General features: G+C 50.6%; 1 protein-coding gene across 1 annotated transcript; it reads left to right on the top strand.

The window, feature by feature from the left end:
• On the top strand, nucleotides 1-25,290 carry FBP2 (fructose-bisphosphatase 2). Its single transcript, XM_062207111.1, has 7 exons — nucleotides 1-170; nucleotides 4,280-4,442; nucleotides 6,683-6,775; nucleotides 10,981-11,121; nucleotides 14,551-14,688; nucleotides 20,685-20,804; nucleotides 25,046-25,290. Exons 1-7 carry the CDS (start codon nucleotides 1-3, stop codon nucleotides 25,238-25,240), a joined length of 1,020 nt encoding a protein of 339 aa, XP_062063095.1. The 3' UTR covers nucleotides 25,241-25,290.

Raw genomic sequence — 25,290 nt, 5'->3', positions numbered from 1 at the left:
ATGACGGACAGAAGCCCCTTCGAGACCGACATGCTCACACTGACCCGCTACGTCATGGAGAAGGGGCGGCAGGCCAAAGGCACCGGAGAGCTCACCCAGCTACTCAACTCCATGCTGACGGCCATCAAAGCCATCTCCTCGGCTGTGCGCAAGGCCGGCCTGGCCCACCTGTGAGTCCCGGGGAGCTCGTGCGGGAGCTGCACCTGCTTGGGCTAGAAACGGGGTCACCCATGGTTACACCCGTGTGCCCCAGAAGGAAGCTGCATTTCACCTCTCTCTCATGTGTGCTATTTTGAAACACACAAGAGAGCAAAAAAAAAAAAAAAGTGTTATTTTTCCTATTACTGTTTATCTGGCAAGAGCAAACGCAGTGGCTCATTGTACTAAAACATGCTGAATTTAAAAATGTTGCATTAAAAATTGCTGAATTCTGCTGAGTGTGTTTGCACGGTCTCAGTGGCACCAAGAAGCAGAGGGGGACTTGGAAGGTCTCTTTCTGGTGCTTTGCATAGACTTGCATTTTTTTTTTATTTGGCAGAGTTAGTGAGAGAGAGAGAGAGAAAGGTCTTCCCTCCACTGGTTCACCCCCCAAATGGCCACTATGGCCAGCTGGCTGTGCCGATCCGAAGCCAGGAGCCAGGTGCTTCCTCCTGGTCTCCCATGCAGGTGCAGGGCCCAAGGACCTGGGCCATCCTCCACTGCCCTCCCAGACCACAGCAGAGAGCTGGACTGGAAGAGGAGCAGCCGGGACTAGAACCCGGCACCTATATGGGATGCCGGTGCCGCAGGCAGAGGATTAACCAAGTGAGCCACGGCGCCAGCCCCAGACTTGCGTTTTTATGACGGCCTTTGCTCATATGGTACCAGCTAGGAATCATTCACCCAACAGAACACTTCCCGGGGCTGGATCCACAGCTGCCCCCTCACCGTGGGAGGGAGACTTTGGTGGCTCTATTTTAAGCTTATTCTTTGTCTTTCTTTCTCTTTGTACTTGGCGTGCAAGAAGCTGGGAGCGGGAGGGAAGAGCCTTCTTGCACTTGCTTGGTCCTTGGTACTTTATCCAAGAACAGCCGGAGGCCAGGTTCACGTGGCTCACAGCCGAGTGTTCCAATTGTGATAAGAAGAAACCATCTTTGCTGGGACTTCCACTTCCTTTGTAGTAATGATGTGACTTGGCTTGCCCACTGGAGGTCTCTGGGGGGTTGAAAGGCCTTGTATTTGGGAGGAGAGGGGGAGGAAGACTCCAAAGTAAGACTTGACAAAGCCCAGTCACTGAAAATACTTCTTCTGAACAGCTTAGTGCTTTTAACACAGAAGACCTGCCGGGTGCTATCTCAGGTTGCAGTGATCACAAGGTCATCAGAGATTTTATTCCCACGAGGTTTTATTAGGGACCAAGCAACGGGACTCAAGGACGCACCGTGCTTAGCGCTTTCTTCTTTGTGCATTGACCGCATTTGACAACCATGGCCAAGTTCTCCCCTCTCCGAATGCAAGGTGCAGCCCTGTCTCTCCCTGCATGTGAGTCCTGCTGTTCCAACCGCGGCTTCCTGGGCCCCATCTCGGGGTCACGCGTCCTCCCTCTCCCTGCTCCACTGACTGACTACATGGCTGGGGGGGGAGGGGGTGGTCTTTGTGGCAGCTGAGTGTCCAGACCCCAGCCAGGAAGGTGATGAGCTAGCTTCCCTTCCCTTCCATGCGGTGGTAGGCCACGACTTGCTCCTGCTGGGCCTACCTCTCCTCACTCGGAGGGTCGCGACGATTTCCACAGTGCCGGTGGGGCTCAGAAAAAAAGCCCCTAGTGCCAGGGTCCCACGCCCCTCCCCGGGAAAATCAGCCGGTGGGCACCGCCGCCGACCGGCCACTAGGTGGCAGGCGCAGCCCGCGGAGACAAGGCCGCCGGCGTCTGCAGAGGCTTTGAAACTGAGGCGGGGCCTGGTGCGTGCGAATTCTCGCAAGATCTGCCCTGAAGGCTTCCTTGGGAACCACGTGTCCCCCTAGGAGGGCACGTGACCCGCCTTTGTGGAGCTAGGGAGCTGCCCTGCGCCTGCGGGGCTCGCGGTGGGCTGAGCTGGGCTGGAGGGAGTGCAGGGGGCAGCACGTGGGGTTGGAGGGTGTGGGTGCAAGGACCAGGGTGTGCTAGCCAGATGCCGGGTCTGTGGTCCGCTTACACTGCCACGCAAGACAACCCCGTTTTGTTGTGACTGTTGTTGGTTGGCTGCTTGCATTTTTCCGGAAATGAAAAGTGCAGTGTTTTTTTTTTTTTTTTCAAAAGGTTTATGTATTTGAAAGGCACAGGGAGAGAGAGGCGTGGGGAGGGAGAGCTTCCATCTGCTGGTTTCACTGTCCAGGTGTCTGCAGAAGGCCAGGTCTGGGCCAGGCTGGGAAACCAGGAGCCAGGAGCTCCATCTGGGTCTCCCACGTGGGTGGCAGGGACCCCAGTACTGAAGCCACTTCCACTGCTCTTCCAGGCTCGGTAGCAAGGAGCTGGATCAGCAGTGGAGCTGCTGGGACTCAGACTGGTGCCTGTGTTGCAGACGGGGCTTAACCTGCTCTGCCACAAGGTCCGGCCCAGAAGGTGCTGTCTTTGAGGCCAGGCAACCGGAATTGTTTTGCAGGGCAGCTAGCTCTTTACACCAGGCATCGCACGAGGTGGCTGGGGCGGGGGAGAGACGCTGGCCATCAGAGAGAGGGCAGGAATCGCCGTGTCCCCAGCTTAGGTTCCCAGCCCTGGCTGTCTGCAGAGACTCCCTCAACCAGTGAGGAGGGGGAGGGAAACTCCTTGCTGGCTGCCCCATCCTTGTAATCCAGTGGACACTGAGCATTGCTTATGCATGCGTGGGGACCCAGGCGGTCAGACACAGTCCTTCCCCTTAGCAGGCCAAGAACCCAGCAGGAAGTGTGCCCAAGAACAGAGTGGAAGGGAGGGCAGGCTGCGCCCGTCAGGTGGCGGGGGACACGCAGGATGCCTGGGGAGGGGGCCAGGGCTTCCCGGAGGCTGTGAGGAGGAAGCTGATGGCAGGCAGAGAGCATGGCGGGGAGAGGGGGGCAGCTCGGTGTGCAGGGGCTGCAGGGCGTTTGCAGTTGCTGGGCTATAAGCGTGCCTACGCCTTGATGCGGCGGGGACGGAGGGCACAGACCATGGCCCGCTGGGACACAGAAAGAAACCCCTGCCTCTGTGCAGCCCAGAGACAAAACCGATCGCTAGATGGCGGTGAGGGCTGAGGCGGAAAATGAATCAAGAAGGGGGCTTGGGGGTGGGTATTTTAGCCAGGAGACCAGGGAAGGCCTCACGGAGCGATGAGTCAGGCCGGAGTGGAGTGACAGCCATGGGGTCCTGGTGGCAAGAGGCGCCCAGGCAGGAAGCAGCTTGGTCAGCAGTCAGATTGGCCGTAAGGCAGGTGAGTGGCGGGGTGGGGGGTGGGGTGAGGGTCCTGAGCCCAGTGCTAGAAGGAGTCCTTACCCACGGTGATGCGTCTGGATTTTATGAGCTCTGCTGTCCTCTCCAGCCCCAGGTTGAATTCCCCAGTCTCATTGGGGGGGGGGGGGGGAGGCAAGGAAATGGGACCATGTCCTCAAGGTGAAAAGCAGGCGAGGCTACAAGGCCCAATACAAGGCATTTCAGTAAGTTCACAGAGAGAGGAACTAAAAGATCACATCTCTTTTGGTTCAAACAATTTTTGAGATCCGTGTCTCGGCGTGGTCTTCAAAAAGTTCATGGCAAAATGCACACTATGATAAAAACCATGAATGAATTTCAATTTTTAACAAGATTTATGTGGTTGAAAGGTAGTTATAGAAACAGTGGGGGAGGGAGAGATAGAGATAGAGATAGATATTTTTCATCTGCTGGTTCACTCCCCAAATGGCCACACAAGCCAAGGCTGGCCCAAGCTGAAGCCAGGAGCCTGGAGCTCCATCCAGGTCTCCCACATGGGTAGCAAGGACTCCAGTACTTAGGCATCTTCTGCTGCTTTTCCAGGTACATTTGCAAGGAGTTGGAGCGCACACAGAGCAGCCAGGACTCCAACAGGTGCTCTGATATGGGATGCTGGCATTGTACTTGGCAGCTTAACCTGCTGCAACCACAATGCCAGCACCAGATCTCAATTTTTATTTTTTGCACCCAGTTAAACTTACCTTTTAATTCTATTTTCCGAGAACTTTCAGAACTGCCCCTTGTATAGCCTGGAGACGCTGCGGGTGTCCTGGCGCGTGTGGGATCTTCCCCGGGGTGATGGGTCCCTCGGTGACTTGATGCAGCCTTCTGTCCTCTCAGGTATGGAATCGCGGGCACCGTGAACGTGACGGGAGACGAGGTGAAGAAGCTGGACGTGTTGTCCAATGCCCTGGTGATCAACATGCTCCAGTCCTCCTACAGCACCTGCGTGCTGGTCTCGGAGGAGAACAAAGAGGCCATCATCACCTCCAAGGAGAGACGGGTGCGTCCCTGGGCGGCTGCAGAATCTGCCCTCACCAGTAGGTGGTGCCAAAGCAGAGCTCCCAGGAAGAGCTGCACGGCACAGCTCCTGGCTCTCCTCCCACAGCCCCCGCCCGAGGGGTTATTGTTTGGGTTAGAGGTGTCTTCGCACCTGACCGACTCCTAGATCAATCGAGAAAAGAACTCCTAAAAGCCCCACGCTCTGGCGTTAACACAACGGTAGAGTTGGTTAGTGCAGGGTGTGACTGCGGAGGGTCTGTAGTCACAAGGGTCCCCCCGCTTTCGTAAAGGGAAGGTTTGGCTGGTGGCCATAGGCCAACCAGCGTTCAGCCACAATGCAGAAACACAAAATAGGTGCTGGCGCTGTGGGCCCTTGTTTGGCACATTGGAGATAACAGGCCATTTCTTTGTGATTTTTCTGGAAGGAAGGAAAAGATAAAGCCTAGCTTATTAAGCACCTACTGTATACCAGATACCATGCAAGGCATTTGTTCCACATAACTTAAGCTTAATTAAACTTATCATCTCCAAGTTTACAATTCAGCTGATAGAAAATCAATCTCCAGTCTCCAGGCTCCCATGTTCTCTGCTGCTGTCCTCCCCAGGTGGCTGGAGCCACGTGAGTCTTCTCACTAGTCCTTGGTTTTGCTCTATGGCTGCTCTCTGCGCTGCGCCAGGAGCACCTGCCATCCCTTTGTCTACAGTTCTCTTCCTGGGTTCCTTGTGGCCTTTTTCCTAATTCCAGTCAGACCCATTGTTGAGTGCTACCTCCCTCATCCCCATCCTCTTTCCCTTTGGTTTCTCTCTCTCTCTTTCTTTCTCTCTATTTAAAGATTTATTTCCAAAGGTAGAGTGATATATAGAGGGAGAGACAGGGAGGAAGATCTATCTCCAAGTGGCCACAATGAGCAGGGCTGGTTCAGGCCAAAGCCTGGAGCTCCATCTGGGTCTGCTCCATGTGTGGCAGGTTCCCAACACCTGGGCCGTCTTCTGCTGCTTTCCCAGAGGCTCCAAGTCCAGCTGGGACTTGGACCGATGATCTGATAAGGGACGCCACTGCTTTAGGCCACAGCTTCACCTGCTGGCCACAGTGCCACCCTGCAGTTGGTTTTTCCTGAGCACATTCACCACCACCACCCATTCATATGTGGGCTCGCTGGAGTCCTGTTAGAAACCAGTTCCGTGAAGAGAGCTTTGCTGCTACCGCCTCTCCTGACACTTGAGCGCCTTGAACGTTTGCCAGCCAATGAATGCAGCAGTGGATCAAGGGACTATTCGTGGAGAGGCTGTGGAATTTCCAACTTTGTGGATTACCCTGCTTTCCCCCTCGCTCTCTGGCTGAGCAAGGAGAGAAAAAGACAGCAAACTCAAATGAAGCTGGGGCGTCGCTGGCCGGCCAGTCGGGGAGGACGCACTTGGGTAGAGAGAGAAATGCCTCCCGTTTGACGTGCTGTTTGTCAGTGATTCGTGCGCCAGGCTAGGGCTCTCTTGGTAGCTTGCCCATAGCACAAATCTGAGGATTTCCTTCCTGGCATGTCGGCTGGCACTGCCTGGGACAGACCGCAGGGTGAATGGACGTGGGGAACATGGGTCTCACAAGACCCGACTTGTTCCATCTTCTGGGCTTCACGTTGGGCCAGCAGATTGGAATCCAGAGGAATATTTGTATTCTGATGTCTGCACCTGCTCTCTGAGTCGGACAGATCCAGAGGCACCGGGAATGGTGTTCAGAGGCTTTCTCAAGTCTTTTTGGTAAAAATGGCTTAAGATGAAAACAGTCCAGTCTGGGGAGAGGCCCAGGAAGAATGATCCCTAAAGCCGTGGCCTACGTTACTGTGGGCACGAGGAAAGCTGGCCCTGGGCACTTTGGGGCAGTGGCCCAAGATTATCTCTCACTCCCCACCCAATTCCACAGGTTCTTGTCACATCTGGAGCAGCTAAGAGCTCTGGTGTGTGTGTGTGTGTATGGGGGAGCCAGAGCACCTGCAGATGGGTGGCTCCCCAGCATCCCATTCGGGGGTCCACTGATCTGCTGGGGGCAGGACCAGCCCTGAGCTGTTGGCGTTGTGTGTGCTGGTGCGCGCTGCCCTCCACAAGGGCCAGCATTTTTTTAATGATGACATGCAGGGTCTCTAAATCTCTTTTTGATGTCATGCTGTCTGCCACACGCGGCCGTGTGGAAGCTATGCCCATGGGCAGATGTGCTCACGTGGCCGGTGCTGCTCCCCTTTGTCCCTTTAGGGGAAATACGTGGTCTGCTTTGACCCGCTGGATGGATCTTCCAACATTGACTGCCTGGCCTCCATTGGGACCATATTTGCCATCTACAGGAAGGTGAGTACACAGGGCTGTCCTTTCTCACCTCCTTCTTGCGGGCTTCCTGGGAGGTTCCTGGCCTGAGTGTTGTTGCCCCACTGACCAGACCCCACCACTGTAGGCAAACCAGGAAACTCTCCCTGCTGGAGGCTTTGCATGGGAATAGCTGCATTGGTGATCTGCTCTCTGCCTTTTTCCCGGCATTCTTAGGAGAGTAAAGTAAAAGGATCATCCCTTTCACAGTTTTTTTTTTTTTTAAGATTTATTTATTTATTTGGAAGTCAGAGTTACACAGAAAGAGGAGAGAGAGAGAGAGAGAAAGAGAGAGAGAGAGAGAGAGAGGTCTTCCATCTGCTGGTTCACTCCCCAGTTGGCCTCAACGGCTGGAGCTGCACTGATCCGAAGCCAGGAGCCCGGAGCTTCTTCTGGGTCTCACACGCGGGTGCAGAGTCCCAAGGACTTGGGCCATCTTCCACTGCTTTCCCAGGCCCTAGCAGAGAGCTGGATTAGAAGAGGAGTAGCCGGGTCTCGAACCAGCGCCCATATGGGATGCCGGGGCTGTAGCTGGCAGCTTTACTGATTACGCCACAGCGCCGGCCCCAGGGACCTTGTTTTGAAAGTCTGGATGGAACACTCCTGCCAGACTCGGTGCAGGCTGAGCATCCCTTTTCCAAAATGCTTGGGAACACAAGAGTTAATTTGGGCTTTGGAATATTTGCATAGACATCACGTGATATCTTGGGGATGGGCTCCAAGTGCAGACATGAAATTCATTTATGTTTCATATCCACCTCATGCACACAGCCTGCAGGTAATTCACAGCGGTGTTTTCAGTAGGCATGTTTGACTGCTATTGTCCATGAGGCCGAGTATAGAATTTTCCACTTGTGACATCATTATCAGCCGGGAGACAGGAACTCCATCCGATCTCCTACGTGGTTGGCAGGGGCCCAAGTACTCGGGCCATCTTCTGGTGCCTTCTCAGGCACATTCCTCAATTATTTGGAATTCCTTTTGGGAAAATGATCAGAGTTATAAGTATTTGTATATTAGATTGTTCATCTCGTGTTGTTTTGATATTAACAACATTCGGAGTCATCAAAAGGATAATAAGGTAGTAATGCAAGCAATTGTACCTGTATCCATTGTACAACTTACACAGAATGGGCCAACTCCTAAAAAGGCTCAGAGCTACCCCATATAAAATAGATAGCTTGAGTGGCTAGTTATGAGGTGGTATAACTGTTCAGAAAATACAATTCAAAATCTCCAGGGGCAGGCACTGTGGTGCACCACCTTGATGCCCCCATCCCATATCGTAGTGCCTGGGTTCAAGTCCTGGCTCCTCTTCCGACCAAGCTTCCTGCTAATGCACACTCTGATAGGCAGCAGGAGATGGATTCCTGCCACCCAGTGGGAGACCTGGATTGGGTGCTGGGCTCCTGGCTTTACCCTGGCCCAACCCTGGCTGTTGCAGGGAACTGGGGAGTGAACCAGCAGATAGAAGATCTCTCTTTGTATCTGTCTCTCTACCTTTCAAATAAATAAAAATAAACTTAAAAAAAAAGGTATTGGGGACAGCGCCGTGGCTCACTTGGTTAATCCTCTGCCTGCGGCACCAGCATCCCATATGGGCGCCGGGTTCTAGTCCCGGTTGCTCCTCTTCCAGTGCAGCTCTCTGCTGTGGCCAAGGAGTGCAGTGGAGGATGGCCCAGTGCTTGGGCCCTGCACCCACATGGGAGACCAGGAAGAAGCTCCTGGCTCCTGGCTTCGGATCAGCGCAGCGTACCGGCCATGGCGGCCATTTGAGGAAGTGAACCAACGGAGGGAAGACCTTTATCTCTGTCTCTCTCTCTCTCTCACTGTCTATAACTCTATCTGTCAAATAAATAAATAAAAATTAGCTGCTCTTAAAAAAAAAAAGAAAAGAAAGCAGGGTCCTCTTAATGGCTGGAGGAAGGTGTTTCAGATGCTTCCATGGGGAACACTGAAGATTTTTTGTTTGTTTGTTTTTAACTTTTATTTAATGAATATAAATTTCCAAAGTACAGCTGATGGGTTACAATGGCTTCCCCCTCCCATAACTTCCCTCCCACCCACAACCCTCCCCTCTCCCGCTCCCTCTCCCTTTCCATTCACATCAAGATTCATTTTCAATTCTCTTTACATACAGAAGATCAGTTTAGTATATATTAAGTAAAGATTTCAACAGTTTGCACCCACACAGAAACACAAAGTGAAAAATACTGTTTGAGTACTAGTTATAGCATTAAATCACAATGTACAGCACATTAAGGACAGAGATCCTACATGAGGAGTAAGTGCACAGTGACTCCTGTTGTTGACTTAACAAATTGACACTTTTGTTTATGGTGTCAGTAATCACCCGAGGCTCTTGTCATGAGCTGACAAGGCTATGGAAGCCTTTTTTTTTTTTTTTTGACAGGCAGAGTGGACAGTGAGAGAGAGACAGAGAGAAAGGTCTTCCTTTGCCGTTGGTTCACCCTCCAATGGCCACCGTGGCTGGTGCGCTGTGGCCGGCACACTGCACTTATCCAATGGCAGGAGCCAGGTGCTTCTCCTGGTCTCCCATGGGGTGCGGGGCCCAAGCACTTAGGCCATCCTCCACTGCACTCTGGGCCACAGCAGAGAGCTAGCCTGGAAGAGGGGCAACCGGGACAGACTCCAGCACCCCGACCGGGACTAGAACCCAGTGTGCCAGCACCACAAGGTGGAGGATTAGCCTGTTGAGCCGCGGTGCCAGCCTTATGGAAGCCTTTTGAGTTCACTGACTCTGATCATATTTAGACAAGGTCATAGGCAAAGTGGAAGTTCTCTCCTCCCTTCAGAGAAAGGTACCTACTTCTTTGATGACCTGTTCTTTCCACTGGGATCTCACTGGCAGAGATCTTTCATTTAGGTCATTTTTTTTTTTTTTTTTTTTTTGCCAGAGTAAGACTAAAGATTTTAACTTATATTAAAAACCCTGGGGCCGGCGCTGTGGCACAGCAGGTTAAAGCCCTAGCCTGAAGCGCTGGCATCCCATATGGGCACCAGTTCGAGTTCTAGCTGCTCCACTTCTTTTTTTTTTTTTTTTTTTTTTTGGACAGGCAGAGTGGACAGTGAGAGAGAGAGAGAGACAGAGAGAAAGGTCTTCCTTTGCTGTTGGTTCAACCCCCAGTGGCCGCTGCGGCCAGCACGCTGCGCCGATCCAAAGCCAGGAGCCAGGTGCTTCTCCTGGCCTCCCAAGCGGGTGCAGGGCCCAAGCACTTGGGCCATCCTCCACTGCCTTCCCGGGCCACAGCAGAGAGCTGGCATGGAAGAGGGGCAACCAGGACAGAATCCGGTGCCCCAACCGGGACTAGAACCTGGGGTGCCGGTGCCGCAGGTGGAGGATTAGCCTAGTGAGCCACGGCGCCGGCTGCTCCACTTCTGATCCAGCTCTCTGCTTTGGTCTGGGCCCCTGCACCCACGTGGGAGTAAGAGCTAGGAGCTTCTTCTGGGTCTCCCACATGGGTGCAGGGGTCCAAGCACTTGGGTCATCCTCTACTGCTTTCCCAGGCCATAGCAGAGAGCTGGATTGGAAGTGGAGCAGCCGGGACTCAAACCAGCGCCCATCTGGGATGCTGGTGCCACAGGCAGAGTGTTAGCCTACTACGCCACAGCACCAGCCTCCCTGTAGTATCTTAAGAAGCGATTCTGTTGGAGAGTTGAGTAGCACAGTGGGCATAATTCCATCGTGTGTGAGGCACACAGGCTGCTGTTCCGGGGCCACTTCCTGTGAGCGTAATTCTTAGGTGTCGTCCGCATTTGGAAGTGCAGTTGGCTCTCTGTTTTCTCAGCTTCTGCACCTGAAGAGACAACCAACCTTGGATCAAAAATATTCGGAAAACATCCTATCTGTCAGTATTTTTGTCATTATTCACCAATCAATGCAATGCAACAGCTCATGGGAGCAATCAGCAGAGAGAAGAGACATCCAGCAGAACGGGAGAGAACATTTTTGGGCTGTGTACCTGACAAAGGATTAATACACACTGGCTCAGCCTGGGCGCTTCCTTAACGTAGGATCCTGTTTCCTCTGAGTATGGCTGGGGCAGCTGCAAATGCTGAGCACTGCGCCTTGTCCAGGGGCCCCAGGGGATCCGGAGAGCAGGCCCCCCGGGTGTAGGGTTCTCTCCCGGAAACAGCGATGCCCCACGTTTCTTTGCTCTCTTCCGCAGACCACAGAGGATGAGCCTTCCGACAAAGACGCCCTGCAGCCCGGCCGCAATATCGTGGCTGCGGGCTACGCGCTCTACGGCAGTGCGACCTTGGTGGCTCTTTCCACGGGACAGGGAGTGGACCTCTTCATGCTGGACCCAGTGAGTAGCAAAGCCAGTGGCACCTACACCTGGGGACGCCATGGGCCTCTGTGGCTGCCTCCCAGTGTCCTGGGATAATTTCCTGGTGGTTCCTAGTACTTGCTTTGCGGGCCGGAGAGGCTCGCCAGGGAGCCGGCACCAACATGAAGGAAGACATCAAAGTCCTCTCTCCAAGTGAGGGCGTTTGGGGGAGAGCTCTGTGGCTTCAATGGAGGCCTCTGGGTAAGGTGGAAAATGCAACAGCGCAATCCTGGTCGCAGGCAGAAATCACTGGCTAGAGACTGAGTGTTAAGAACACGATGCTGGCTGGCGCCGTGGCTCAATAGGCTAATCCTCCACCTTGAGGCACCGGCACACCGGGTTCTAGTCCCGGTCGGGGCTCCAGATTCTGTCCCGGTTGCCCCTCTTCCAGGCCAGCTCTCTGTTGTGGCCCGGGAGTGCAGTGGAGGATGGCCCAAGTGCTTGGGCCCTGCACCCCATGGGAGACCAAGAGAAGCACTTGGCTGCTGCCATCAGATCAGCGTGGTGCGCCGACTACAGCGCACCGTCCGTGGCGGCCATTGGAGGGTGAACCAACGGCAAAAAGGAAGACCTTTCCCTCTGTCTCTCTCACTGTCCACTGCCTGTCAAAAAAAAAATTTAAAAAAAAAAGAACACGATGCTGAGTCTTGATAGCGTATGCACTTTAACAATGATTGGGAGAAATTTTGGAAAAGATTTTTAAGTTACAGAATTTCTCTTTTCAATGCTACATGAACAGAGTTTCTTCAGAGTTCCTGGAACTGCATAGTTTTCAAAATGCTTTGCATTACAGTAAACTTGCCATGGACTTTTTCGACGACTATCACTATCACGCAATCTTTTTTTTTTTTTTTTTTGGACAGGCAGAGTGGACAGTGAGAGAGAGAGAGACAGAGAGAAAGGTCTTCCTTTTTGCCATTGGTTCACCCTCCAATGGCCGCCGCGTCCAGCGCACTGCGCTGACCCGAAGCCAGGAGCCAGGTGCTTCTCCTGGTCTCCCATGTGGGTGCAGGGCCCAAGCACTTGGGCCATCCTCCACTGCCCTCCTGGGCCATAGCAGAGAGCTGGACTGGAAGAGGGGCAATTGGGACAGAATCCGGCACCCCGACCGGAGGATTAGCCTGTTGAGCCACGGCACCGGCCTCTCATGCAATCTTTTGACATATAGACTAGGAGTCCTTGCTGAGCCAGTTTACTGGTGCCGTAACTTCTGTGATTTTCGGAGAAGGAGGCAAATCCTGAGACATTCTACGGCTTATCCACATTACCCTCAGACAATGAAGAGTGGTTTCTAAAACGGTCCCGGAATACCAGCCAGCAGTCAGATCATGCTGGCTAAGTGGTGGGCGGCTATCTGTTCCAAGCAGTCTGCCTCTATTGAGACGTATAACGTTCATAGCCGCTCTATGAGGGGCTCCTACTCTTAGTCCCATGTTCTGATGAGGAAAGTAAGGTGCAGCAAGGGTGGGCAACTTGTCCAAGATCATGCCAGCGACTGGTGTTGCCGGGATGCACTTCGCAACTCCTTCTGAACACACTGCCCTTGAGTGCAAGCGAAATATCCAGAACATTCCGAAGCAGTTCTAGAGGCCATGGGGAGGTGTGCGGGATGGGGAGGAGCCTGCGGCTCAGGGTCCAACTCAAGGACTCAGGCACAGTCTGCATTCGGTCTCCCATTGGGACAGGAGAGCCAAGCTGGGCCAGAGACAGGCACAGAGCTTGTGTCGTGATGGCAAGAGGAGGTGCACCATAGCCTGACCTCTCAGTGTTACCTTGAGACCCTCTGGGTCACTCCACTCCACTGCACAGGACATTTGAGCAAAGGCCCTGGATGCAAAGTCTGGAACATTTGAGGGGATGTGTACTTGGCGCTACAGGAACTTCTGGCAATGGTCACAGACAGAAAGGGCCTGGGAGGTGACCGGCAGCTCACGGAGGCAGTCTCATAGGACAGAGTTAGTTTCCAGTGCTATTAACTGGGGCCCATTGCATCCATGGGTTTATGGGGTGATGTTTTGATCTGGGGCACAGAGGCCCCACTTCATGTTCACCAAACTTTGCAGTACAGGGTGCATCTCAAAGTCAAGGCATTCAGTTTCACATGGGAGCTATGGTTTCTGAATGACAAGTGTGCCTGGTGCCTGGTGATCGGGTCCCCTCTTATCTAAGTGTGTGGGGACCACGTTACTAATCAGTGGCTGTTGGTGACCACATGGCATGAAGGGTCATGCTTCCCAGGCATGGGAAGGTGCCATAGCTGTCCCGTCCCACGGCAGGGGACAGAGCTGCAGGGGCTTGCGCGTCTCTTGGATAGACAAGACCTGCCCATTGTGGCAGCAGGGGCTCCTCCTCCAGCTAAGGGGACAGTTGTGTTTCTGCCATGCTTCTTGCTGATAAACTAGAGGACTGTCGAGTCCCTTCTGCACCTGCTGAGTATCCTGGTCACTGCTTTGTTTCCAACACGATCAGCCTGGCTCTGTCTCTCTCTGCTCGGGGAGTGTTGTGTGTGTTCCTTGGCAGCTTGTGGTCTAGCTGCGAGCTGCAGCCATCTTGGGAGTTCTTTTCCTGCTTAAGGTTTTTGACATGTGTCAAGATGAGGCTGGTTTCCCAGAATTTTCTTCTGGTGACGCAGGACACGTCAGTGTTGGAGGTGAACTCTGCAGCCAGTGGGTCAGACCCCCTGTCACCAGCTCAGGCCCCATGTCCCCAGACCCGGTAAAGGGGTGCCTGAGGGCTGCCCTGCAGGGTTGATGGTGTGGCTGTAGGGTAGCTAGGCAGAATTCTGTAACAACTCGGTAGATTTTTCTAGTTTTTTTTTTTAATTGTAACTGATTTTTAATGCTGAGTGAACGTAGTTTCTGAGGCAAGGGCTTTCTTCTTGTCCCCAGATATTGGGATACCAACAACTTTTCATGGTGTCCAAGATCAAACCATTAAGATCAAATAACTGGACCACAAACTAATGGTCAAATTGCACCTGCTCCCTATGGTGTGACTTCTCTCATTGTGGATGGGATGCTGGCTCACGCCTTCCCAAACATACTAACTTGGGTTAATATGAGGACCTGGGGGATGTTACAGCTGTGGTCCTTAGCAATTGGCAGCCTTGTTGACAATGGAACACAGGCAGGTAAAGAAGGAAGATTGCAGATCCTCTTGCCCTTGAACTAGGTTACCTCTTGTTCCGCTACTCCTGGAGCTGCCTGTGTCACCTCCGTCTCATTGCTGTTTTTTCTACCCTGCTGTGAAGTGACACCAGACCAGGGCAAGCTCCAGGACAGCACACTGACCCCAGGTCCCCCCTGCGGACGCCTGTCTCCCACTGTTCTCCCGCGGTTGTGGAGTGTGCGGCTGGCTTCTGTCTCCTGGCCCCTCTTAGCATCGTATTGTCTCTGTCCATCTTTCCAGGCTCTTGGTGAGTTTGTCCTGGTGGAGAAAGATGTTAAGATTAAGAAGAAAGGGAAGATTTTCAGCCTCAACGAGGGCTATGCCAAGTATTTCGACGCAGCCACCACGGAGTATGTGCAGAAGAAGAAATTCCCCGAGGTGAGTGCAGGAAGTGAAGGCTTACAGCGGGGAGAGTCCTGCCGCAGTGGGGTCCCTTTAGGGGGTAGTTTTAGGGGCCTGGGTGAAAGAGGTTGGTGCCACTGTTTGTCGCTCTGCACAGTATGAGTTTGGAGCAGTCAGCTTGTTTTTAGTTACAATTACAAGTGGAGTTTCTCGGAGACAAATCATTGCTTTGGGTCCTGGCGCTGTTCCAGTCTCCAGCTTCCTGCTAATGTGCACCTTGGGAGGCACAGACACTGGCTCCGGTAGCAGGGTCCCTGCCGCCCAGGTGGGAGAGCTGGCTCCTAATCTTGGCCTGGCCCAGCCCCAGCTGCTGCGGGCAGAGAAATCTCTCTCTGTCTGTCTCTGTCTCCCTCTGTCACTCTGCCTTTCAAATAAACAAAAACTAAAAATAAATGTACCATTGAGAAGTTTAATTAAAAAATAAAAAGGAAGCAGGAACACATTTTCAAAATGCAGAGGTTCAGGCTGGCCCTGGCTCAGGCTCATTTGCTTGGTAGGCTACAGCTCAGTTACATTGGCTCTTAGATGGAATAGTAGCATTTGGAAGTTCAAGTCACTTGCTGTAACACCGGCCCCTGTGTTTAGGAAAGTTTCAAGGAGTCGGTTGGCTCTCTGTATGTGATCCCTGGGTTTTGCAAGTCAGGTGGCTGTGAACCCAGCCCACACAGAGTCTTTAGGATGTCTGCTGCGTGGCTGTGAGGCCAGAGGCAAAGAACTTCCAGACCAAGAATGGGACGTGGGGCCCAGGTTGGGAGCGGAGTGAAGCCGGTTTACCAGTTGACCGGCTCCTCCCCAGCTCTGAGATGTGCAGCGAGGGGGGTTGTTTGTCCCTAGACCAGCGGTCCCTGCAGCTCCAGGGAAAAAGAGCTCAGGATTTCGTGGGCCTGGTGGCACTCAGTCCTCAGAACGCTGGGGCCTGGCTTTGCTGCCTGAAACAGAAGCTTCAACGAGTTTTCTTCATTCTTTCTTTCTTGGATTTTTAGAGATAAATTCTCAGCAATGCAATTTCCTGTCCTGTTCCCTCATAGGGTATTATTTTGCCATAGCAGCCATGTCTTGAGGCACAAGGGACAGGATTTGACTGTGGTGTTGGTGAAGTCAACATTATTCTCAAGTTCCCAGAGTTAGTGATGGCTTCAGAGTGGTTCCAAGTCTAGGCTAAAAAATAAAAATGCTCTCTCCTAAAGAAAGGTATTTATTGAGCATGGAAAAGTACCACTTCTGTGGGGAAAAAAAAACACCTTTTTGAAGGGTAAGTTGCAGGCAGAACTACCACACATGAAGGTGTTATGAAAAAATTGTGCCTGAATTTCAAAGTAGTTTTGCACCAAAATAAAGTCCTCTTTTAATGCCATTCCCCCTGGTCTTTTTGAAGCGCCCTTATGTATGTAAGGGACACATGGGGATGACCAGTTTAGCTTCACAAGGAACTTCGTATAAGGTGAGGATGAGACGCCCTTGGAGAACCAGGCAAACAGAATGACTTTGCAAGTGGTGGAGGCAACATTTGCATTTAAGCAGCCAAAGGCAAGATGCTGAGAAAGAAATGCGAATCCTCCTCTCGTCTCTCTTCTCCATCCTCTCTGTCTCTCTCTCTTACAGTCTCCTTCTCTTTTTCCTTCGCTGCCCCTTCACTCCGGTCTGTAGGGTGTTCCCCAATAAACCCTTTCCCTTAAAAAAAAAAAAAAGTAGCCTCCTAGTCTCATTTCCACAGGTGACACTGGTAAAGCTTTGAAAGCTAAACGGGGTTAGTGGTGTAGAAAACAAGCCCTCTGGTAAATTCTTAGAACACAAATGTGACTGCATTTTCTGAAGGCATTCTGGCAAAGTGTTGGCAAAGATTTAAGATCTGTAGCTTCTTACTCAGCAGTTTATCCTAAATTCCCCCAGGAATGTGTCCCACGGGAAAGGTCAAGAAGCTACATGGAAGTCTCGTTCAGTAGGGCTTCTTCATGTACGGGGGGCGTCCACAGAGGGAAACGTTAGCTTCCTGTCTACTCATTCACTAAAAGAGCAGCTCCGTCTTTGTCTATTGATAGGGAGATGTGTCCACAACATTTTAAGAAATGTATTGCAGAGCTAAATGTAAATATGTTGTATGTATCCTTTATGTGCTTACATGCACAGGCTCTTCAGAAAGTTCATGGGAAATGGAATTAAAATATAAGGGCTTCCTTTGTGCCTCAAAGTTTGAAGTCCATGCATAGTTTTCTTCATAATTTCCATTTCCATGAATGTTTTGAAGACTGTTCATATGGACGCATGTGTGTGTGTGTGTGTATTTGTGTATATACATACATACACATGAGGTCACCTCAAAAAGTTTGGGGAAAATGGAATTCATGTAAGTTTGATTTGGTGCAAAAATATTGAAATCTAGGCATGTTTTTTTCATTTCCCATGAACTTTTTTTTTTTTTTAATTTTATTTATTTATTTGAAAGGCAGAAAGAGAGATGGCCACCACAGCTGGAGCTGCACTGATCCAAAGCCAGGAGCCAGGAGCTTTTTCTAGGTCTCCCATGCGGGTGCAGGAGCCCAAGGACTTGGGCCATCCTCCACTGCTTTCCCAGGCCTTGAGAGCTGGATTGGAAGTAGAGTAGCAGGAACTCAAACTGGCACCCATATGGGGTGCTGACCCTGCAAGTGGCAGCTTTACCCGCTACAGCACAGTGCCAGCCCCTGAAATACTCTGACGAGAGCCAGAAGAGGATCCCCAAAGCTCTAAAACAAAGGAAGCTTTGCAGTTTTACAAAGCAGAGCAAATGCTCTGAGGGGAGTGACGGAGTTTGCCCACAGATGCTCCAGGAGTGGAGCAGACTGACTCCGTCTGAGTTTTTCAAACACTTTTTGACAAAACTGCTAAGAAATGTATTTCACATCCAACTCAGAACACAGGTGCATGAATGTGCACGCACACACACACACACAGGCACAACCAAAAGTGAAACTACCTTATTACTCTAGTGCACTCTAACACATTTTTTCCCTATTCTATTCTATTCTATTCTATTCTTTCCATTCCATTCCATCCCATCACATCCCATTTGTTTTAGTTCTATTTCATTTGAACAACATGAGCTAATAGACACTGATTATAAAGGCTTTATGACCCAATATAGATTTCCATCTACAGAGAAAAAGTGCTGTATTAGGGAGCACTTTCCCTAGATCCTAAGATTAATCCACAAATCCAAAATGAAGACAGTAAAGTAAAATAAGACAATGAGAAGTATATGCGTCAGATACAGAATATATAAACTTTACTTAGGTAGCTATAAGTTGACTTACATATTATTGGAATCAGTGTGCAATATAATTTTAATACCAGATTTTTAAAAAAATCTTGTCTTATTCTACATTGCCACATTGCCCTGGTTCCCACCAATACCTGGTAACAATTTCAACCTCAGGGATTCTAGTTTTCCCAAGGATAGGTCCTTTTACCCCTTAATCAAATGAGAAGCCTAATTGAAGTGAGGGAGTGGATTATTAGGTTCTTGTCAGACTCTTGCCTTGTACATAAAGAAACATTCTAAGCATTCTAAGTACAGGTGCATATTAGGTGCACAAAGTGATAAAGTTTTATTTAAAAGTTGAGAAAGTGAACACACACACATGTTAAGCATGCATTGCCCCACACAGAGAAATGCCAACCCTTTTGTTTTTAAAATGAATGTTAGCCTATTGAGAAACTTTAAAAATAGTATTTTAAAAGGAAAGCAGTGGAGACCTGGGGAGTCAGCATTGTGGCTCACATCCCATATCGAAGTTCTGGTTCAAGTGCTGGCTACTCTGTTTTGATCCGTGTGCCTGGAAAGGCAGAGGAAGATGGCCCAAGTACTTGGGACCCTGCCACCCCCACAGAGAACCTGAATGGAGTTCCTAGCTCCTGACTTTGGCTGGGTCCAGCCCCAGTTGTCACAGCTATTTGGGGAGTGAACCAATAGATGAAATAGCTCTGTCCTCCCCTTTCTATTGTCACTCTTCTTTTAAGTAAATAAAATAAACCCTTTAAAAGCCTGAATTATAGTCGAGGTAGAGACAATGTGTAAAACTGTTCTTTCAAGAGAACTAGGCTGAGAAGTATAGAAGAATGGGGGAGTGGCTAAGACACGGTGGCTCATTTTTTTTTTTTTTTTTTTTTTTTACAGGCAGAGTGGATAGTGAGAGAGAGACAGAGAGAAAGGTCTTCCTTTTTGCCGTTGGTTCACCCTCCAACGGCCGCTGCGGCCAGCGCATCACGCTGATCCGAAGCCAGGAGCCAGGTGCTTCTCCTGGTCTCCCATGGGGTGCAGGGCCCAAGGATTTGGGCCATCCTCCATTGCACTCCCGGACCATAGCAGAGAGCTGGCCTGGAAGAGGGGCAACCGGGATAGAATCCAGCGCCCCAACCGGGACTAGAACCCGGTGTGCTGGCGCCGCAAGGCGGAGGATTAGCCTGTTAAGCCATGGCACTGGCCTCATTTTTGTTTTTTAACATCAGCTCCTGATCCTTTGTTCACTCCAGCATGTGTTTAAGACTTTAAGAACAGTAAAATTTCTGCTACCAAACAAAATACTTACTTTAAACATTGCCTTAACTCGTCATTCCACCTGTATAGTCCAGGCTGAATTAATTCCAAACTTCGTCAGAATTTTCCACCTCCCCTGTACTGTCAGGGAATTGTTGCACTAGACACAGATATCAGAGATGGAAAACCAAATGAAGACAAAAGACCAAATGTAGCGGTGCCCTGCTGCCTACTCCTGGCTTTCAGAGAAATTGTTGAGTGATCTTCATTGTACTTTTCTCTTAAAAAATAAGTCTCACAACACATGTGAGTAATGAAATCGACGTTTACAAGCAAATTGTTCTGCTTGTTTGGAGTGACCTGCCTCGGTTTAAAATCTTGCCGGGGTAGAAGCACTGCTTGCAGCCGGTGCAGAAGTGGTCATTGTTCAAGGAGGCCTGGTTCTCAGAACGCAGCAGGTCCTACGAGCTGCCACAAGCCAAGCCGGAGCTGCAGGGAGCTGCCCACGGTGGTGATTGGCATGCACAGTTGCGCCTTGGCCTCCAGCGGACATGGGTTTTAGGATCTCCCATAGATTCCCGGGTCCAAGGGTGCTCAAGTCCCTTAGATAAAATGAAGCAACATTCCACATGCTGTCAATCATGTCTAGTTACTTATAATACCTAACACAAGGCACTTGCCGTGTAAAAAGTTGCTACACTGTAGTGTTTAGGGAATAATCACAAGAGAAGGAGCCTGTATACGTTCAGTACAGATGCAAAATTTTAAAATATTTTCAACCCAGGGTTGGTTGTGGATGTGGGGCCAGCAGATGTGGGGGGTGGATTATATTTCCTACTGTTTTTTTGCTTAGCTACTGTATTAAAAATTTGCAACAGAATATTGTCACTCCCTTTAAGTAGTCCTACATTTAATGAGTTCAATCACCGGTTGAGATTTGAGGTGCTCTTTTTTTAAGGTTTATTTTATTTATTTTGAAAGGCAAAGTGGAACAGAGAGAGGGAGAGGCACAAAGAGAAAGAGATAGTCTATCCACTGGACCATTCCCCAGTTGGCTGCAACCCAGGCTGAAGGCAGGAGTCAGGAACTCTATCTGAGTCTCTCCATGGGTAGCAGGAGCAGGAGCCCGAGCACTTGGGCCATCTTCTGTTGCCTTTTCAGGAGCTTTTACGGAGAGCTGGGTGGGAAACAGAGTAGCTAGAACTGGAACCCATGCTCTAACATGGGGTGCTGGCTTTGAAAGAGGCAGCTTAACCTACCGCACCACACTGCTGGCCGCTTGAGGGGCTCTTACTGAATGAGTGCTCAGTTATGTAATGTTTTCAATGCCTTAGGTGGTGGGTGGAGGAAGAAGGGCCAGGCCTGCAGAGGCCACACCAACTGAACATGTGGGCCTGGAGCTGGTACTGGCCGGTTGTCAAATGCACTGGATCTTGTGTCTTTTCTCTATGCCTTCTAGGATGGCAGTGCGCCCTATGGGGCCAGGTACGTGGGTTCCATGGTGGCTGATGTGCACCGCACCCTGGTCTATGGAGGGATCTTCCTGTACCCAGCCAACCAGAAAAGTCCTAAAGGCAAGGTAATGCTCCCTCCGCTCCTCACCGGCTGGGTATCCGGTCAGTGAGCCAAGGGGGGGTCCCTTCTTACACCTGCCGCTGGCCTCTGTGGGAGTGAGCGCAGAAGAGGAGTAAGGTCCATTTCCCACTGGTGGGTTTGGGGCTGTGGTGGAAGGTTGGAGAAGGGGAAGGCTGACGGGATCGTGACGGGTGAGTCTCACTGCCCTTCACCTCCTCTGACCTCATCATGCCCATCGTTTGCTGAGTCAGCATTATCCACCTGTCACTTCCACAGCCTGTGATCAACTGGTTTGGAATCAAGTACCCCTTAGAGAGCCTAATAACACTTATCAACTCAATTCCCAGGACAGAATGCATTGCATGTGCTCATTGTATGTAATAAGCATTTTCAAGGGGTCATGCAAGCCTTCCGGTCTACCCGAGTCCCCTGTAGAGCTGACAAACTGCAGAGTAAGAACTGCTCGGAACTCACAATTTCTGGAAAGGTAGCTCCTGGAAGATCCAACTGCAACTTTATGACATGAAATGGAAAACACTTTTATTACCAGGTGGGCATCTTGGGATCCAAACCCTCCTTTCTCGGAGAGAACCCCCCAACCCTGGAAACGTGTCTGAATTTTAGGAAATCACTGGAATCTCCAGTAAGCAATCAAATCATGTAAAGATTTGCCATTTAAAAAATATTTATTTATTTATTTGAAAGGCAGAGTTAGAGAGAGAGAGAGAGAGAGGTCTTCCATCCGCTGGTTCACTCTCCAAATGGCTGCAAAGGTCAGAGCTGGGCCAATCTGAAGCCAGGACCTAGGAGCTTCTTCCAGGTCCCTCACATGGGTGCAGGGGCCCGAGGACTTGGCCATCTTCTGCTGCCTTCCCAGGCCCTAGCAGAGATCTGGATTGGAAGTGGAACAGCTGGGACTTGAACCAGCGCCCATATGAGATGCCGGCACTGCAGGCAGAGGCTTTACCGGCTATGCCACAGCGCCGGCCTCAAGATCTTCCATTTTTGCCATCACACCCACAACTATTCACGTAACGCCTGTGGCTGTTGAGATTCAAATTATTGGAAAACTAGACACAAAGCTAGGAAAGGAAATCTAACTAGCACACAAGACCCAAGAAATGATTTTTAAGACATCAGTTGATGCATCAGGCACTTGTCTTCATGTAGTGTTTATCCGTTGTGTATTAATCTATCATATTTGTAATTAATCTGTAATTAATTATATGAACTAAGAATCTCAACCACATCATACAAGAGCTGCGGGAGAGAAAGGCTAGGGAGTTGTAAGTGAGATCAAGGAAAAGATAAGGAAATTCTGAAACAGAGCCACCCTTGTCACATGGTTCTAAGTGTGGAGAACATGAAGGCTAATAATTAGTAACTATTAAAATGATTACAAGTGAGTCAGAAAGTATCTATTTGTAACTGCATAAACTATTTGTAAGCACCTGTAGCTGTGTATGTAGGACTGGACCTGTCTACGTGTTCCAGCCCCAATGGTCTCTGATCACACCTGTGTGCATGTGTGTGTGTACGTGTGTGCAATCCTCTCCTACCAGGGCTTGTCTTTCTCTATTCACTTGGATTGTGGCTGAAGGACAATGATTCCCATGATGCCCTGGTACCTGGATAATAAGACCATTTTCCCACAATAGGGACATCTGATGTCAGAGGCAGAGTTACTTGGTTTCATTGTGCAACTGAGCCAAGTTTTACAATGTCTGAATCAACAGGATGATTGCTTACAGTCTGAGACTTTACTGTCTAGCATCCCAATCTTCCCTGTCCTGGAGCCCCCAGGGCAGAGGAAAAGGAGAGGAGAGATACGAGCTCTATAGGCTACCTAAGTGAAGGTCTTCCTGGCCAGACTGTTGGGGACAGTGTGGCCTCCAATGTCACTCAGACAAAGCTAGGTGACCCAAGTCACCCAGCCCTCATGCACTGGGGCTTCTCTGTGCCTGGCCAGGTGCTCTCTGCTCCAAGAATGGGAGGTTTAGAGTGAGGCCCTCCTATGCTGAGTGACCAAAATGGCAGTAAATGCCCTCTGGAGTCTTTTTTTTTATTATTTGACAGAGTTAGACAGTGAGAGACAGAGACAGAGAGGAAGGTCTTCCTTCCGTTGGTTCACCCCCAAAATGGCCTACAGGGCTGGTGCTGCGCCAATCCAAAGCCAGGAGCCAGGTGCTTCTTCCTGGTCTCCCATGTGGGTGCAGGGCCCAAGCACTTGGGCCATCCACCTTTGCCATCCCAGGCCACAGCAGAGAGCTGCACTGGAAGACTAGCAACCAGGACTAGAACCCGGCACCCATATGGAATGCTGGTGCCGCAGGCGGAGGATGAACCAAGTGAGCCACGGTGCCGACTCCCCTCTGGAGTCTTAACCCAACTCTTCTGAACACCTGACTCTCCCAGCCAGACCAAAGATAGTAGTCCTCTCCTGAAAATAAGAATCCAAGCGAAAGCATAAGATATGACTGTTTCTCAAAGCAGTTTTTTTCCAGATAAAACTTTCTATTAATAATAATTATACATATTTATGGGCTATTGTGTGACATTTCAATACATGGATACAATAGGTACCTATCAAAGCAATGTGGTCAACATTTCTCCTTCTTTGACATTACCTTATGATTGGAAGCTTGTAACTTCTTTCTTCTATTTGAATAACAGATACCAAGTCAGAGCAAGACCGAAGGAATAAGTTCCTAGCGTTACATAGCACAATGGGGAGACTATCCATTTTGCTGGAAATGACAAGGTTTCATTCTTTTTCATGGTTGACTAGTATCTGATGATGAACACACTAGTTGATTCCATATCTTGGCTATTGTGAACAGTGCTGCTATAAACATGGTGGAGCAGGTATCTCTTTGATACAATGCATTGATGTTTTCTGGGGTACATGCCCAGTAATGGGATTACTAGGTCATATGTTAAGTCTATTTTGAGTTTTTAAAAGAAATCTCCGTTCTGTTTTCCACAGTGGCTGCACTAATTTACACTCCCACTGAGAGTGCACAAGAGTTCCCCTTTTTCCACTTCCTCATCATTATTTGTTACTCTCTTTTTGATATCAGTTCTTCTAATGGGTGAGGTGAGATCACATAGCTTCAAAAATGGACTTGAAAAGAATGGAAAGGAAAGGATTGCACAAAGCTGGGCCAACCACTTTGCAGGCAGATTCTAGAGAATGAACTCTTTTGGGTAGAAGAAGATGCTGTGATGTGGAGTTGGGGCACAGCGGCTGCACACCACTGGAAAGTCACCCTGGGTCTATGGTGATGGGTGTGTGTGTCTCGTGGTGATGGTGGCCGTAGGACTCACAACATAATAACAGAAACAGACCCCGAAGACACTCAGTCCAACCCCATCCACTTCAGCTCATTGTGTACTCGTGGGACACAAGCGTGCCCTTCATATGGCTTAGGGAGACACTGCTTCCCCTGGACAGGCTGAGCCCTGGCCCCTCGTGCAGAGCTGGCCACGCAGGGTGCAGGCTTGACTTCAGCCCCCTACTCCGCCCTCAGCTGGGAGATCTTGTGAGAGATGTGCTGTGACCTCGTTTGGACGCTTGCTTTGTGTCAGACATGACCGGGAGTGTAGAGACCACAATGACAGTGGGAAAGAAGCTGGGTGTTAAACCTCCGAGTGATGGCTGTTACAAAAGGTGGCGAACAGGATGCAGCAGGATTCCAGTTAGTCTAAGGGGCCAAAAGAAAAGACCGCTTGGGATCCCAGCAAGCTCTTTGGCTAAGGCTGGAGGTGTGGAGTTCTCCACGTCACCCCAGCCACCGTGGTCATTTGCAGAGAGAGAGAGCACCTGGCACGTTCATCCAAGCTTCTTGACTCCCCACTCGCCATAAGCCTCACATACAAAGCTTCCACCCATGCCTGCAGGATCCATTGGCCTCATTGCTGGACTAACAAGAAATGGGTCCCGAGGTCTCCTATCTGCAAGGCTAGAGATGGGTTTCTCATAAGCAGAGGTCAGCGGGCAGGTGAATACATGGCCAGGGGTGCCCCCAAAGGTGTATGTGCTGAGTCCCAGCCAATGCATCAGCCTCCTCAAAGCTGGGTGTGCAGTGCAGGCAGCCCACCTACTTACAGGCGTGCAAAAGGGCACCCATGCTTGCAAGACAGGCGAGCCCAGCAGTCATGTCTTCCTTGAGCTGGAGGGGCATAGCTGGGAGGGGTTGGCCACTCACAAGGCTTACCCACCTCCTGCCTCTGTTTCCCCCACAGCTCCGGCTCCTGTATGAGTGCAATCCCGTGGCCTACATCATCGAGCAGGCGGGAGGCCTTGCCACCACGGGCACGCAGCCGGTCCTGGACGTGAAGCCCGAGTCCATTCACCAACGAGTCCCCCTCATCCTGGGCTCCCCAGACGATGTACAGGAGTATCTTGCCTGTGTACAGAAGAACCAGGCAGGCAGGTAGTGAGTCTGACCCCACGAGTCCTCTTCTTTTCATTCTGGGCCTTGTACTAA

This window comes from Lepus europaeus, chromosome 12 (assembly GCF_033115175.1).
Source record: "Lepus europaeus isolate LE1 chromosome 12, mLepTim1.pri, whole genome shotgun sequence".
Taxonomy (NCBI): Eukaryota; Metazoa; Chordata; class Mammalia; order Lagomorpha; family Leporidae; genus Lepus; species Lepus europaeus.
The sequence above is the reverse complement of the archived record's forward strand: the minus strand, read 5'-3'. Positions and strand labels throughout refer to the sequence as shown.

Coding starts and splice junctions, on each gene's coding strand:
- FBP2 (XM_062207111.1), top strand. CDS start 1: ATGACGGACAGAAGCCCCTTCGAGACCGACATGCTCACACTGACCCGC. Junction 171..4,279: donor AAGGCCGGCCTGGCCCACCT/GTGAGTCCCGGG, acceptor CTGTCCTCTCAG/GTATGGAATCGCGGGCACCG. Junction 4,443..6,682: donor TCACCTCCAAGGAGAGACGG/GTGCGTCCCTGG, acceptor TTGTCCCTTTAG/GGGAAATACGTGGTCTGCTT.